The 13,405-nt window shown below is 46.5% G+C and overlaps 1 protein-coding gene across 4 annotated transcripts in view; it reads left to right on the top strand.

Annotated features, from left to right (window-relative positions):
- The first annotated feature begins 594 nt into the window (after positions 1 to 594).
- TBCE (tubulin folding cofactor E) overlaps positions 595 to 13,405 on the top strand; it is a 49,528-nt gene continuing 36,717 nt past the window's right edge. For 2 of the 4 annotated variants that reach the window (XM_077345676.1, XM_077345693.1), the window contains exons 1-3: positions 862 to 1,040; positions 9,265 to 9,399; positions 12,108 to 12,192. In XM_077345676.1, the coding sequence (XP_077201791.1) occupies positions 9,300 to 9,399; positions 12,108 to 12,192 (185 nt within the window). In that variant the 5' untranslated portion in view covers positions 862 to 1,040; positions 9,265 to 9,299. Of the gene's footprint in view, positions 734 to 859; positions 1,041 to 9,264; positions 9,400 to 12,107; positions 12,193 to 13,405 lie in introns of those variants that run through there. The other 2 variants (XM_077345684.1, XM_077345702.1) reach the window with 2 other exon arrangements.

Genomic DNA, 13,405 nt, shown 5'->3' with positions numbered 1-13,405 from the left:
TATGTTTTTGTGCTGTTGTGGGGCCATGATATTCTTGTTAAGGAGCCACTGAATGCGAATCCTGTTATAATCTAGGCAGAGTCATACAATGGAGTCAATGAGGACTTTAAAAATGCTACACGGTGCAATCGTTTGGGTTACTTTATGCTAAAGTGAACGGTCAACGCAGAAGGAAGTGGCCTGTTACTCTGATTAGGAACACCTGATATAGAGATGCCAGCCGTTTGCTGAATCATAGTTAAAAAGCTAGAAGATCGTCCACACTGTTGTGAGTTTCCAGGCATCCAGAAAAAAGAGCCCAATTAGACTGCCAGCTGTTTCGCTGAATCTAAATCACCTAATCGCGTTCGTGATGTCGAGCCAATACAAAACCGGAAGCCTGAAGCATGCGCCTCTTTACTCTCTCCCATACCTTCAACGGCCACATTGTTTTTTAACCCGGCGTTGCATGGCGCATCTGTTACCCATGAACCTCTTCGGCCGCCAGGATCTCGTCCCCGTAGAGCTGTTATGGTAACAAAGGCTGCAGCGCTTCCTGTGCAAGAGGACTCGAGACGAGACCGATTGGAAGTGGCCAATGGAGGAAAGGGGCGGGGTTCTAGAAGCCCGCCCACTGGGGAAAGAATTGCCGGTTGAGGTTCTCCCTCCTACGCATGCGTGTTTGTCCCAAGAACAATAGGTGACGTCATTCTCACTACTACAGAAACATCAAAGCGGTCTAGGCAGAACAGAGGTAATTGCTGGTGGGGTGGGGACGACAGGCAGGGACGGAGGGACGAAGGTCTGGGCGGAGTCCACAGTAAGACTAGTAGCAGTGTCCCGCCCAGTTGCCGGGTGGGCCGCTCGAGCGCCTCCTCCTGGCCGAGAAGGGGCATGACGCCCTCACGCTCCTCGTTGCGGACGCCGTCGTCGCTGGCCTCCTCCCTTCGGCCTTGGCGTCTGCGCAGCGGAGGGGTTTTTTTTTGGGGGGGGGGGGCGTCGGCGTCCTTGGCAAGACTATTCTCGAGGGAATCGGCCAGAGGTTTTCAGGGGGCCACACAGTAAGTGTCTCGGGGGACAGAGAAATTCTGATTAGCCGCCGGCAAAGCCCTTTACGAGGTCTGGCTGTGTAAACCCGCCGCCCGCCGAACTCCTTTCCCGCAGGGCCTCCGAGGCCGCCTCCCGGGCTCCTGCCTGGCCGGTTCTGCGAGGCCCGCCGTCGCTTTCGGGATGGGGGCGATGCAGTGGCGGGGATAGGCCCCCCCCGGGCGCCTTCAAGGACGGCGCTCCGGAACCCCACGGGGAGGCTTTGCGTGGAGGGCCGGGAGGCGCCTCTCCCCCGCAGCAAAGCCCGCCCTCGAGCCGAGTCGCCACCGCCAGGGGAAAAGTCGGGGGGGGGGGGGAGGGCTCCGCACAGTATTTATAACTGGGGTGAGTAGGGAGAGAGGGGATTTTTTTGTCCTCCACAAACTCAGGGGCGGCCCCCCAACTCCATATCCTAAGAACTGGTCGCTTCATTTCTTGTCTTGAGGCTGAAGGTGAAAGCCGGACTGCGCCGATTAAGATAAGGAATTTCCTACCTGTGCCTTGAAGACTTTGCATTCAGTTTCTTTTCCTGGAAAGTGTCAGAAAGTCTATATATCAAAAGTGATGGTCTTTGAAGGGCAGGCGGTAGAAGTCGGATCTCGATTATTTTAAACGGATCCTCATGAAATTATATGATTTTAACATTGAAATATCTGCAGGACCGCCTGCCTTCTTATGCCCCCCACAGTGCACTTTGCTTTACAAGTGTGAATTAACTGGAGATGCCCGGCCCAAGAGAGGTAGGTGTGCCTGGCCTCAACCTCGGGCCAGGGCCTTTTCAGTTCTGACCTGGACCTGGTAGAATGAGCTCCTGGGAGAGCTGAGGACCCTAGGAGCTCTCACGGGGCCTGCAAGATGGAGCTCTTCTGCCAAGTGTGGTTGAAGCCAGGGCAGGACAGTCACGGTTTGGGCCTCTCCTGGAGCCAATGAGGTCGCCTACTGCTGCCTATTAGCCCCTCTGTTGAGCAATGTTGTGGGAGGGTATTTTATTCTGTCTTCATGTATTGTAAGAGTTTTATGGTTTTTATATTGGGTTTTATTGTGGGGTTTGAAATATTACCCATCATGATCCGGAAACAGGAGCGGCAAAGTAGCAGAAAAGCCCGTTGTAAAAAATATATACAATAGGCGCAAAACTTCCTTCCCTCCCCCTGACCCGAGCAGGCCCACCAAGGCCAGGAAACGCTGCAGCGGGCCTTTTAGGGGCAGGGGGGTGCTTGCACGGGGAGCGGTCTTCCCTGCACCTACCACATGCCAGAGATGCCAGGTCTCGCCCTCCCTCCCTCCTACGCTCCTATGCTCACTGGTTGCCCTACGTCTTTCAGTCAGTCGAGTAGAGTGGGCTGGAACTGGAGGGGGATGCAGCCAGGGTGGGATAGCCTATCTGATTGACCGTCCGTTGGAGAGCCAGCCAATCAGGCATGCGATGAGTCCCAACTCCTCCCACCAGCCCTTTCCCATTTTATTTATGTTTATATTATTTATGTTACCGATACCAATACCAATTACAGATACAGATGAAATAAATCTACCAACATATTGTAGACTATATTGTAGACACATCCACCGCTTCATGAGTCCCCAGTAGTGCAAAAAAGTAGTAGCTATCCATGGATCCTCATAACTTTTTGCACTAGGTCATCCAAAACTCACCATCAAATTGCCTACCATGTCAATAGCCACAGGTTGCATTGCAAAAATCATAGATCCACTTATGGCCCCACAACAGCACAAAAACTTAGCTCCAATACACACATCTTCATGTTTTGCATACTGTACTCATTGCTCACCAAGTATTGGAAAACCAGTGTGATATACTGCTTGAAGTGTTGGATTAGGATCTAGGAGACCCAAGTTTGAATCCCTACTCTGCTTTCGAAGCTCACTGAGTCACACACTCTCAGCCTAACCTACCTTGCAGGGTTGTTATGAGCATAAAATAGGGGAAAGGAGAAAAATGTAAACCCACTTGCTTACATTGAGGGAAAAGATGGTATATAAATGGTATAAATCAGGGGTAGTCAAACTAGGGCCCTCCAGATGTCCATGGACTACAATTCCCAGGAGCCCCCTGCCAGCATTTGCTGGCAGGGGGCTCCTGGGAATTGTAGTCCATGGACATCTGGAGGGCCGCAGTTTGACTACCCCTGGTATAAATAAACAGAATTAGTTTTGGGTTCTGACAAAATCTGATGCAAAAGCAGAATCCATTCACATGTCCTCGCATTGATATGTAGAAAGTGGGGTGTGGCTTGGCCTTTTCTCTCATAAAACTGGAAAACATATGATTGAGGACCACAGCATTGCTTCACTGTAATGGAACTATAGAGATGATCTGTGATTGAACAGTGAAGATGGATAACCAAATGCAAAAAAATGTGAGTATCCGTGAGGATATGTGCTTCAAAAACACATTTTGTGCTATGGCACAGTCTTAAAGCAGTGGATCCATTTTTTGTAATGTTACCAGAGGTTATTGAACATGATATGTGACTGGGCAGTAACTTTGGGTTGACCAAATGCAAATATCCTCAGGATCCATGTTGATCCATGGTTTGGAAATACTTTTGGCACTGTGATAGGACTGTAGAGTTGTGGATCCATTTTTTTTGGAGTGCCATTTGAGGCCATAAATACAATTGGATAATGAGTTTTAGTGCAAAAATCCTGAGGATTCATGATGATCCATGTTTCAGAATCAAATAATTGTGATGTGGCAAAGCCAAGAAGCAGTAGATCTCTGATTTTTGTGTTGTCATCTATTGATATGATTATAAGTGATTGGTGGTGTGCGCTGAAACAATACAAAAATCTTGAGGATCCATGATTTGGAACCATGGGTTTGCATCATGGCAACATGACAAAACAGTGGACCTGTGATTTTTGCATTAAAATATGTGGATATGGACATGATATGTGAATTGGCAGTGAATTTGGGGTGACCTAACAAATTCTGAGGATCCATGTTTGGAACTGCATTTTCATACCATGGTGGATCCACAGAGATGTGGATTCAGAGATTTCTGTGGTACAAAATGTGACTATGGCTATGATATGTGATTGGGTTATGATTTGGGAGTGACTAAAAGTAAAACTCAAGAGTATCCATGGGGATTTGTGCCTTGGAACCACATTTTGGTGCTGAGGTGGCATCACAAACCAATAGACCCATGATTTTTTTGATCAGAAGCTATTGACTTTATATGTTATTTGATGTGAGTTTGAGGCTACCCAATGTAAAAATCCTGGGATCCATGCTTAGAAACTGTTTTTGCACACTGCAGATACCATAAAGCAGTGGATCCATGATTTTTGCAGTACAGTCTGTGGTGATGGACATGATATGTGACCTTATGGTGAGTTGGGGGTGATGTAATGCAAACATCCTGCGGAACCATGAAGATCCATGCTTCAGAACCATGTTTTTGTGATGAAATTGTGGATCCTTGCTCTTTTGTCAAAATCTGTAATTACAGACATGATTTGTGACTTAATGATGAAGTTGGGGATTCCCAAAGCAAAAATCCTGAGGACACACAAGTATCTGTGATTTGGAACCACGTTTTTGTACCATCGTGTTGCGCAGAAGCTGTGAATTTGTTATTTTTGTAATGCAGTCTGTGGATATGGACATGATATGAGACTTGATGATAAAGTCTGGGGCAACATAATGCAAAAACCCTGAGGCTCCATGATAATCTGTGCTTTGCAACAATGGTTTTGTGATGGGACAGTGCAACAAAGTTGTGGGTACATGATTTTTGTGGTGCAATCTCTGGCTATGCACATATTTGATTTGCTGGTGAGTTTGCAGCAACATAATGCAAAAACAGAGAATCCAAGAGGGCCCATGCTATAGAACCATGTTTTTGTGATGTAGTGGTGCCATGAAGTGATGGCTGCATGATTTTTGTGACCATGTACAAGATATGTGATTTGATGGTGATTTGGGTGATGTGATGCAAAAATACTGAAGATGCATTAAGGATTTGTGCTTTCCATGTTTTTTAAGTCCCTGTAGTACCACAAAGCAGTGGATATGTGAGTTTTGTAGTCAGATCTCTTTTGTGGTCAGATCAGTTCTTAAGTGAATTGATGGTGAATTTCAGGTGACCTGGAACAAAAATCCTCAGAAAAGAAACAGAACACAACAGAACAAAACAAAGAAAAGAAATAAAAGGGAAAGTGGGGAGGGGGTATTAAAGAATTATGGAAATTAAAGTTTAAAAAGGAAGTTAAATGGGAGGAAATAAATGTAAGAATTTAGAAAATTATTGTAAAAATAAATATTGGAAAAAAGGGAAAGACAGCAAAATTGAAAAGGGGAATATTTCTTTGCTATATTGACCCCACTGGTCTATTTTAAGTTATCCAAAGGTGGCAAGAAAAAAAAACAGAGAGAAAATGGAGTGCGGGGTCTACCCAGCCTGTTTGTTTATGTTTCCCAGAGCACTGAATACTGAGTAACCTCGGATGCCAGAAAGAAAAATAATATAAAAATTAGTTCAAAATTCTTCTTGCTTTTATGTACTGAAAAGTTTCAAAGGGAGAGCTAGAATGAATAATTATAAAGAAGACAAGTCTCTTCTTTCTTTTGGGTAATCCTTTTGACAAATCTCCCAGGGTATGTGTTATTTAACTTTTACTGCGTCATACTGGGGCCGATGAACAAAACTTTTAAATAACCAGTTTTCATCAAAAGATAAAAAGAAAGATGCCCATTGGTCTAATCCATAGTTGTATGAAGTAAAATTCAAACAGGAAGAAAATGGAAATAAAAGCGTGTGATGGCTTGGTCTGATTCAGTTTATATTTCTGCTCTAAGTTGAGGATAAAAGGGGTGTTTAGATGCAGTTCAGTCATTTATCTTTACACTGCTATCATAAATCTCTTGGTAATTATCTGTGATTTGTAGATCATAAAATTTTAGAGGAACTCCTCTTGCCAGTAAGTTTGGACAATGCTGGCAGCCTGCTGATCTTCTAAGCTGTGATTATAGTTCCCACAAATGTTGATTGTAGTTCCATAGAATCATAGAATCATCTTTAAACCCCTCCCCCCGCTCCAGAGGAGCGGGAGGAATAAAAGAGTAAGGGCATGTGGGGAGGAGTTAGGGCGGGCCCTGTCCGGGATAAAAACTCGGGGGGGGGGGGCGATCAGGAGCCGCGAAGCGGCTCCTGATTGGGCCCCCCGAGTGTCCATCCAAGGCCAAGCGGCCATTGGCCGCTTGCCCGAGCCTCGCTGGCCCTGGCTGGGGAGTCACCACACAGACAGAAGACGCTGCCTGCCCGGTGAGTCCTCCAGCCGCCCTCCTCCCACTAGGGAAAGGAGCAGGGACGCCGCGTCGAACACGCAGCGTCCCTGCTCCTTTCCCCACCCACCGCCGCCATTTTCCGGCTTCTGCCAGACGCGGGCGCTACTTCGCAGCAGCAAAGGAGTGCCCGGGGCCGGCAGAAGCCTCGCCGGCCCTCCCCAGCCAGGCCACTCCAGCGGCCGGGAGAAGCCTCCGGAAGACCTGCCGGTGGGGGAGGGGCTGCGCAGCCTTCTCCCACCCGCCCTAGCGCCCATTTTATTCCCCTTTAAAATGGGCTTTATTCCTAGTAGAATCATAAAGTTGGAAGGGACCATATAGGCCATCTATTCCAACCCCCTGCTCAACGTAGGATCAGCCCTAAAGCATGATATCCTAAACCATGATATGTTATTAACATTATAATCTTTAGAAATGATCCAAGTGGTTGCAGAGTTATTTTTAAAAAGAGAGGCCAAAAAAAAAAAAACAGAATCAAGATGACATATGACTGCTTGCAAAAACCTACTTTTTCTCTGCTTCCCTTGATATTATCTAAACCCAGTGGAGCTTGATAAATCAGGCCCCTCCATGGGTTCACCAGTCAGTTAGGTCTCCCTCATGGGGGAGAGGTGAGGACAGAGAAATAAATTTGTCTCCTGTCCTAGTGAAGTATGCCCAATGGCAAGATATGTCTGAAGCCTTTAAAAAGTTCTCATTCAAGTTGCCATTTTCCCCAGAAGTCCACCAGATGAGCTTCTTTGATTAGTGGGAGAGTCAGGAGGGCCTCTCCGGGTTATGTTAATTCTTGAGCCAGGATGTATGGGAGAAGACAATCCATCAGATACCCCAGCCCCAAACCATTTAGAGATTTAAAGTAGCAGTCCCCAACCTTTCTCAGGTCAGGGACCGCCTCCGGAGTGAAGGAAGAGCCGACGGCCTGGGTTCTGCGAAAACGCGCACGCGCAATTGCCGTGCATGCGTGTTTTCGCCACCAGGTGGCGCTAACGCGCATGCGCGGCAACAGCACACATGCGCGTTTGCGTCACCGCCATGCCGGTGGCTGCACCTGCCTCTTCCCTTCCTTCTTGTTGCCGGCAGGGGAAGGCAGGCGTGGCTGGCGGTAGCCCGGTACCGTGGCCTTTGCGGACCGAGGGTTGATGACCCCTGATTTAAAGGATGAAATCCAAGATCTCAAATTGGGCTGAGGGGCAGATTGGTAGCCAGTATAATTGCCGTAGTATCAGGGTCATGTGCTCCTGTTGGTCTTAACCAGCAGTCTAGCCATAGCATTCTACACTAGCTGAAGCTGCTGAACACTCTTCAAGGGTAGCCCCAACCAGAGCACATTGCAGTAGTCAAATCTAGATGTAACTAAGCTGTGGATCACTGTGCCAAGGTCTGATTAAACCAGGAGCAAACACAGCTGTGCTTTAGTCAAAGTACTCCATGCCACCTGGTTTTCTAAAATGACTACTATCAAATACTCTAAGCTGCCAATCAAGGAAATATAACACCATCAAAGACAGATGAGATCTCAAATGCCTTCTCTGTTTTCTCTAGTAAACTAGATACATTGATTAAGAGAAAGACTTTCCGGAGCCATAGCATCTGCTTATATCAGGGCAAAGGGACAAGCATTTAAGGCTGTAATGCATTAGTTGTTCATTGCAAAAATGCAGTGAAATATATTCTTGTTGGAGAGGAAATTGTTAAACAAGCACAATGGTTTATACTTGAAATTGACTATACTGAAAGTGTTCAACAAAATAGTAGGACATTTTTATAATCCTGACCGTAGGATTACAGTTTTAAGTGTACACTCTCCAGAATTTACTATCCATCTTTCAGCAGTTAGAAAACTTATTGTTGCTTCAGTTACATTTGGAAAACTTTAGCTGTGGAAAAGCTTTCTTGGCCACTTAAATTAGTTATAGGCCAAACAGTTCCAGTCAGATTGCTGCAACTTGGCTATAACTAAGAAGTTGTAAATCCAGGGGGATGGTTGGCCCCAGGGAGGAGTCCAGATTTCACAAGGATGGGAACGACCCGCTCTTATTATCAGCCCCAATGATTTAATTTTTTAATTATTTTGTTGTGTACAACATATAATAAGTATATTTCCTTTGATACAAATTTTATTTGCTGTACATTGAACCTTGAGGCAGTATTTGACTGTTTTGCCATTCATTTCTAGCTTGTGCTGTTTTTGGAGTCCCACTCAGTCTTTTGTGTATTTGGCTAAATACTTCTCACCAAACCACTACTGACCAGTCATCCCAAATTGTGATAAGGATTTAACAAAAAACAAAAAAATTTTTTTGGGATGTCTGAGCTGGAAATTACAAACCATCTGCCTTGTTTCTTGGACATTTTTATCCAAATAGCATTTTGGGTTTCCAGGGCATCTTGTTTCCCTTGTTTCCATCACTAAAAACCTGACCATCTCTACCTCGCTGGAGAGACACGAGAATTCCTTGAATTGTCTCTCACAAACAAGGTTGTGTATTATTTCAAGGCATATTTTCAGCTGTCCCTTCACAACAATGACCAAATATTTTGCCGAATGCATCATGTTTGCGAGAAATGCTTTCTTTTTCACTTAAAAAAACATATTAATACACAATTTGTGTATTTATTTCTTGTTTGTTTGCCTTTATTCTAAGGAATTGACTTCCCCTGGATGAAAAGAATTGGGAGTAAGCAAATTGTTTGAAGGTGATGATCTTGGTAGCCTATGCACAGAATGCTGCCTTCAATTTTTTGTACTTAGTGTATATTGTATATCTTTTAAAATACCAAGGCATTATCAGTTTGTTCCATTGTCAGAATATTTAAGAAGCTTGACTTTGCCTGTAATTCACGTAAATTTTCATGGTAATTTAAAACCCTTTCTGTTTACTCTTTAGGTCCTTGAAGTATTTTGAACTCCTGTTTTTTCACAATGACCAGCAACATTCCTCCTGATGCAGTGGGACGAAGAATCCTCTGTAATGGAGAATATGGAACTGTTCTCTATGTTGGCAGTGTTCCTCCTACAGCAGGTAAAAAAATGCATTCTTTTTCATCTCAGATACACAGAACCCAGACCACGGATGGCTTTTGTCTTCTTTCTTTTTATCCTTTAGCTGGTGATTGGTGGAGCAGGTTGTCCTCTCAGCCAACATGCTGCTGTAGGTTTTGCCTTGTTTATAATATGTTTCCATTCTTGGCAATTGGCGGCAGTAGTTTGGCCATGTGGTTTCCAAAGCCTTACTTGATATGCTTAAGCCATGTTTTCTTTGGCACCAGTGTCACGTGGAACCATTATGCACGGCGGCTGCTACTCCGGGCGGCTGCTGCACTGTTGCGTTGGGGCAGGATGCCCCCGTGTATGCACGGGGGTGAGGCTTCCCGGCGTACGCTGCCACCCCAGGGCAGTGTGCACACACGCGCTGTGCGCTGGGGCCGGGAAGCCCGAAAGGAACTTTACAAACGGCAGCGGCTGTGGGTGAGTGGGGAGGGTCCAAGTCCCCACCGCACACGACAGCAGGGGCAGGGGGATGCGCACGCTGGCTCCGCAACTCCCTGGAGCTCGCAGGGCGTGTGGTGTCCGTACAATGACACCGTGGGTCGGGGAGGGCAGGCCGAAAGGTCCAGCGCTGTCGGTTATGCACAGCGCCGGCCCACCCAAGCACCTGCCAGTGCCCACGGTATCCCGGGATTGCAGAACTTCCCGCGTTTCCATAACACGGGTCTTCTGTGGCCCTGTACCGGGCTATGCCTGCGCTGGTGGCAGGGGCGTGCATAATCGGGGATTTTCCCCGATGCCCTGACGCCACCAGTGTGGGCATTCTGGCCCATGCATGGTGATCTTTTTGTTCTCCTGGGGAATCCGGGAGGCTTGGTTTCTCCTTTAGCAACCCCTTTCTTTGCACTCTGATTCCCTCCCCACCTTTGCATTCCTTAGGAAAATCATAGCAGGATAGCACTTCTCCCCCCCCCCCCCTTGCAGGGAGCTCTGTCTTATCAGTCAATGTCCCTGGTTCACAAGGGAAAGACAAATGGTCAGCAGGAGGCTTCCTAGCTTCCAGGGGAAAAATGGACTAGGTGTCTCCAGAGTTCATGCCTAAAGATCAAAGGCTGCTCCAATGTGAACCCCTTTGGTGTAGAGAGCCAGTTTGGTGTAGTGGTTAGGAGTCCGGACTTCTAATCTGGCATGCTGGGTTCAATTCTGCACTTCCCCACATGCAGCCAGCTGGGTGACCTTGGGTTTGCCACAGCACTGATAAAACTTGTTACCGAGCAGTGATATGAGGGCTCTCTCAGCCTGACCCACTTCACAGGGTGTCTGTTGTGCAGAGAGGAAAGGGAAGGCGAATGTAAGCCGCTTTGACTCCTTCGGGTAGAGAAAAGCGGCATATAAGAACCAACTCTTCTTCTTTTTCTCCCCCCTCCCAAAGTCCCAGCTCTAGAAAAGGACATGACTCCTTGTCTCTGTCAATTTATATTCCTGCCATGTCCTGAGATTTCTGCCATGCTTTACGGATACTTTCAATAAAGACTTTTGTTTGTTCTGAGTCAAAAGAAGGGAACTCCCTATGCCACAGAATCCTAGATATGTGACAGCCAGTCATTGGATCTTCCATTCAGGTGGTCATTTTCGCCAGAGGAATTGATGAGGCAGTCTATTAGTGTTCATTCTACAGACATGGTCAAACCATTGCAGTCTGCGCTTTTCGGGTTCTTTAAGCTGCAGCTGGTTGTCACATCTTATCCAAATTGTGTCATTTTGATTATGATCACATAGGCCCATTATGCATGGAGTGGAAGGTCCGCATTCAGGGTGGAATGGCGGCAGCTAAAATCACCAGTTATGCACGCTGCAGGCAGCAACCGGGTGCAGAGTCAATGTACGCTGCCGAAAAAGCTGAGTTAGCGAGATACGGAAGAAAGTGGAGCTTTCCGGGACCAGGGTGCAACCAGAAGCGGCTCCGGAGTAGCCACATGCATAATTGGAGACTCTGGGTTTTGCTGCTGTTGACTTCCGTCCCGTGTGTAAGCGGTTTCCTTCGCTTCTTCCTCCTCCGCATTCTCCATGCCGCCGTTTCAGCAGCCGTGCATTATAGGCCATAGAGAGACATTTAGAATCTGCCGCAGGCATCACATTTGGAAGGTCTCGAATTTGCTTATGTCAGGTTTTAGTAAAGTCCATGTTTCTGATCCATATAAAAGGATTGGCAGGATTAGTGTGTGGAAGAACCAAATGTTGGTCTTGAGAGAGTTTGTCTTCTTCCAGAGGCACTCACAGATGGCTTTATGGGCTAATACCAGTACCTTAAAATTGACCCGTAATTAATAACCCTGGCTCCAACCTGTTGGAATGAGTTGCTAGTCGATATACAGACCATGACAAAGCTGTCAAAAGTTCAATGGGCCTGCAAGACAACATTCATAGAATCATAGAATAACAGAGTTGGAAGGGACCTTCTGGGTCATCTAGTCTAACCCCCTGTACTATGCAGGACACTCACAACCCTGTCGCTCATCCACTGTAACCTGTCACCCCCTTGAACATTCACAGAATCAGCTTTTCTGTCAGATGGCTATCCAGTTGCTGTTTAAAAATTTCCAAAGATGGAGAACCCACCGCCTCCCGAGGAACCCTGTTCCACTAAGAAACTGCTCTAATTGTCAAGAACTTATTCTGAATATTTAAACACAATTTCTTTTGAATATTACAATAATAAGTCAATGTTTATATTTATGGTAGGAACTTGGCTTGGAGTAGAATGGGACAACTATCAAAGAGGAAAACATAATGGTACTCATGAAGGAATACAGTATTTTAAATGCAGGTGAGTTAATATTAAAGCATCTTGAACCATTTTAGCATATTGATGAAGGGAGTGGGCATAGGAAGAGAAAGAAGGGGGGTGTTTTAGTACAAATTTTTATTGGATTATTGGAGCATGCAAAGAATCTAAATTTAATTAAGATTAACCTGAATTTTAATTTATCTTTCTCCACATTGTGTTTGGCGGAGGATATTGTAGCAAACTGATTTTAGGATTTCAAACATTTTATCATGCAGTATTTACGTTATTGCAACATAATCTGTAAACCGCTCCGCGGGAGTGGTATAAATAAAAGAGTAAAGGGTAAGTAGGAGGAGAAAGGGGCGGGGTGAGTCCGGGATAAAAACTCAAAGGGCCAATCAAAAGGCGCTTTGCACCTTCTGATTGGCCTCTGCGCCCACTGCCAGAAGGAAAGCCGTCGGCTCACTCCGGACCGGCGCGATGAGCCCGGCTGCCAACTGGCCAGGGTGGCAAACCGACACCACACGAGGAGGCCCTGTCAAGGAGTGCGCCATGGCCTGGGATGGCAGCTTGGCCGGGGAACGGGTAAGGGCGGGGTGGCACCAGGAGGAAAGCCGTGCGGGGGGCAGAGGGAGGGAAATGCCTCCCCAGGTTTCTACATTCCCTTTGCGGGGCCCCATGAGTTGAGCTGCCCATGGGGCCCGGAAGGCCTGTAGGTGCGCCACAGACTTGGGGAGAGCCCTTGCTGGAGACAGAAAGACAGAGAGAGAAAGAGAGATGGAGAGATAGAGTCTGAGAGAGAGAGAAAGACACAGAAAGGACAGAGAGAGGAAGGAAGGAAGGAAGGAAGGAAGGAAGGAAGGAAGGAAGGAAGGAAGGAAGGAAGGAAGGAAAGGGAGATAAAGGGATGGAAGAAAGAAAGGAAAAAAGACAGAAAGTAAGAAAGTTATAAGAGAGGGATGGATGGGAGAAAGAAAGGAGCTAAATGGATGGATGGCTGGAAGGATAGAAGGAAAGAAGAAAGCAAGGCAGAGAGAGAGAAAGAGAGAGAGAGGCAGAGAGAGAGAGAAAGAGATACAAAGGAGAGAAACAGACAGGAAAAAAGGAAGGGAGGAAGGAGAGAATGGGAGATAAAGGGATGGAAGACAGAAAGGAAGAGAGACAGAAAGTAAGAGAAGAGGAAGGGATGGATGAGAGAGAGATGGGTGGAAGGATAGAAGGAAGGAAGAAAGACACAAAGAGAGAAAGAGAC

The sequence above is a fragment of the Paroedura picta genome, chromosome 1 (genome assembly GCF_049243985.1).
Source record: "Paroedura picta isolate Pp20150507F chromosome 1, Ppicta_v3.0, whole genome shotgun sequence".
Classification (NCBI taxonomy): Eukaryota; Metazoa; Chordata; class Lepidosauria; order Squamata; family Gekkonidae; genus Paroedura; species Paroedura picta.
Note: the sequence above shows the minus strand (reverse complement) of the source record. Positions and strands in the feature narration are given on the sequence as shown.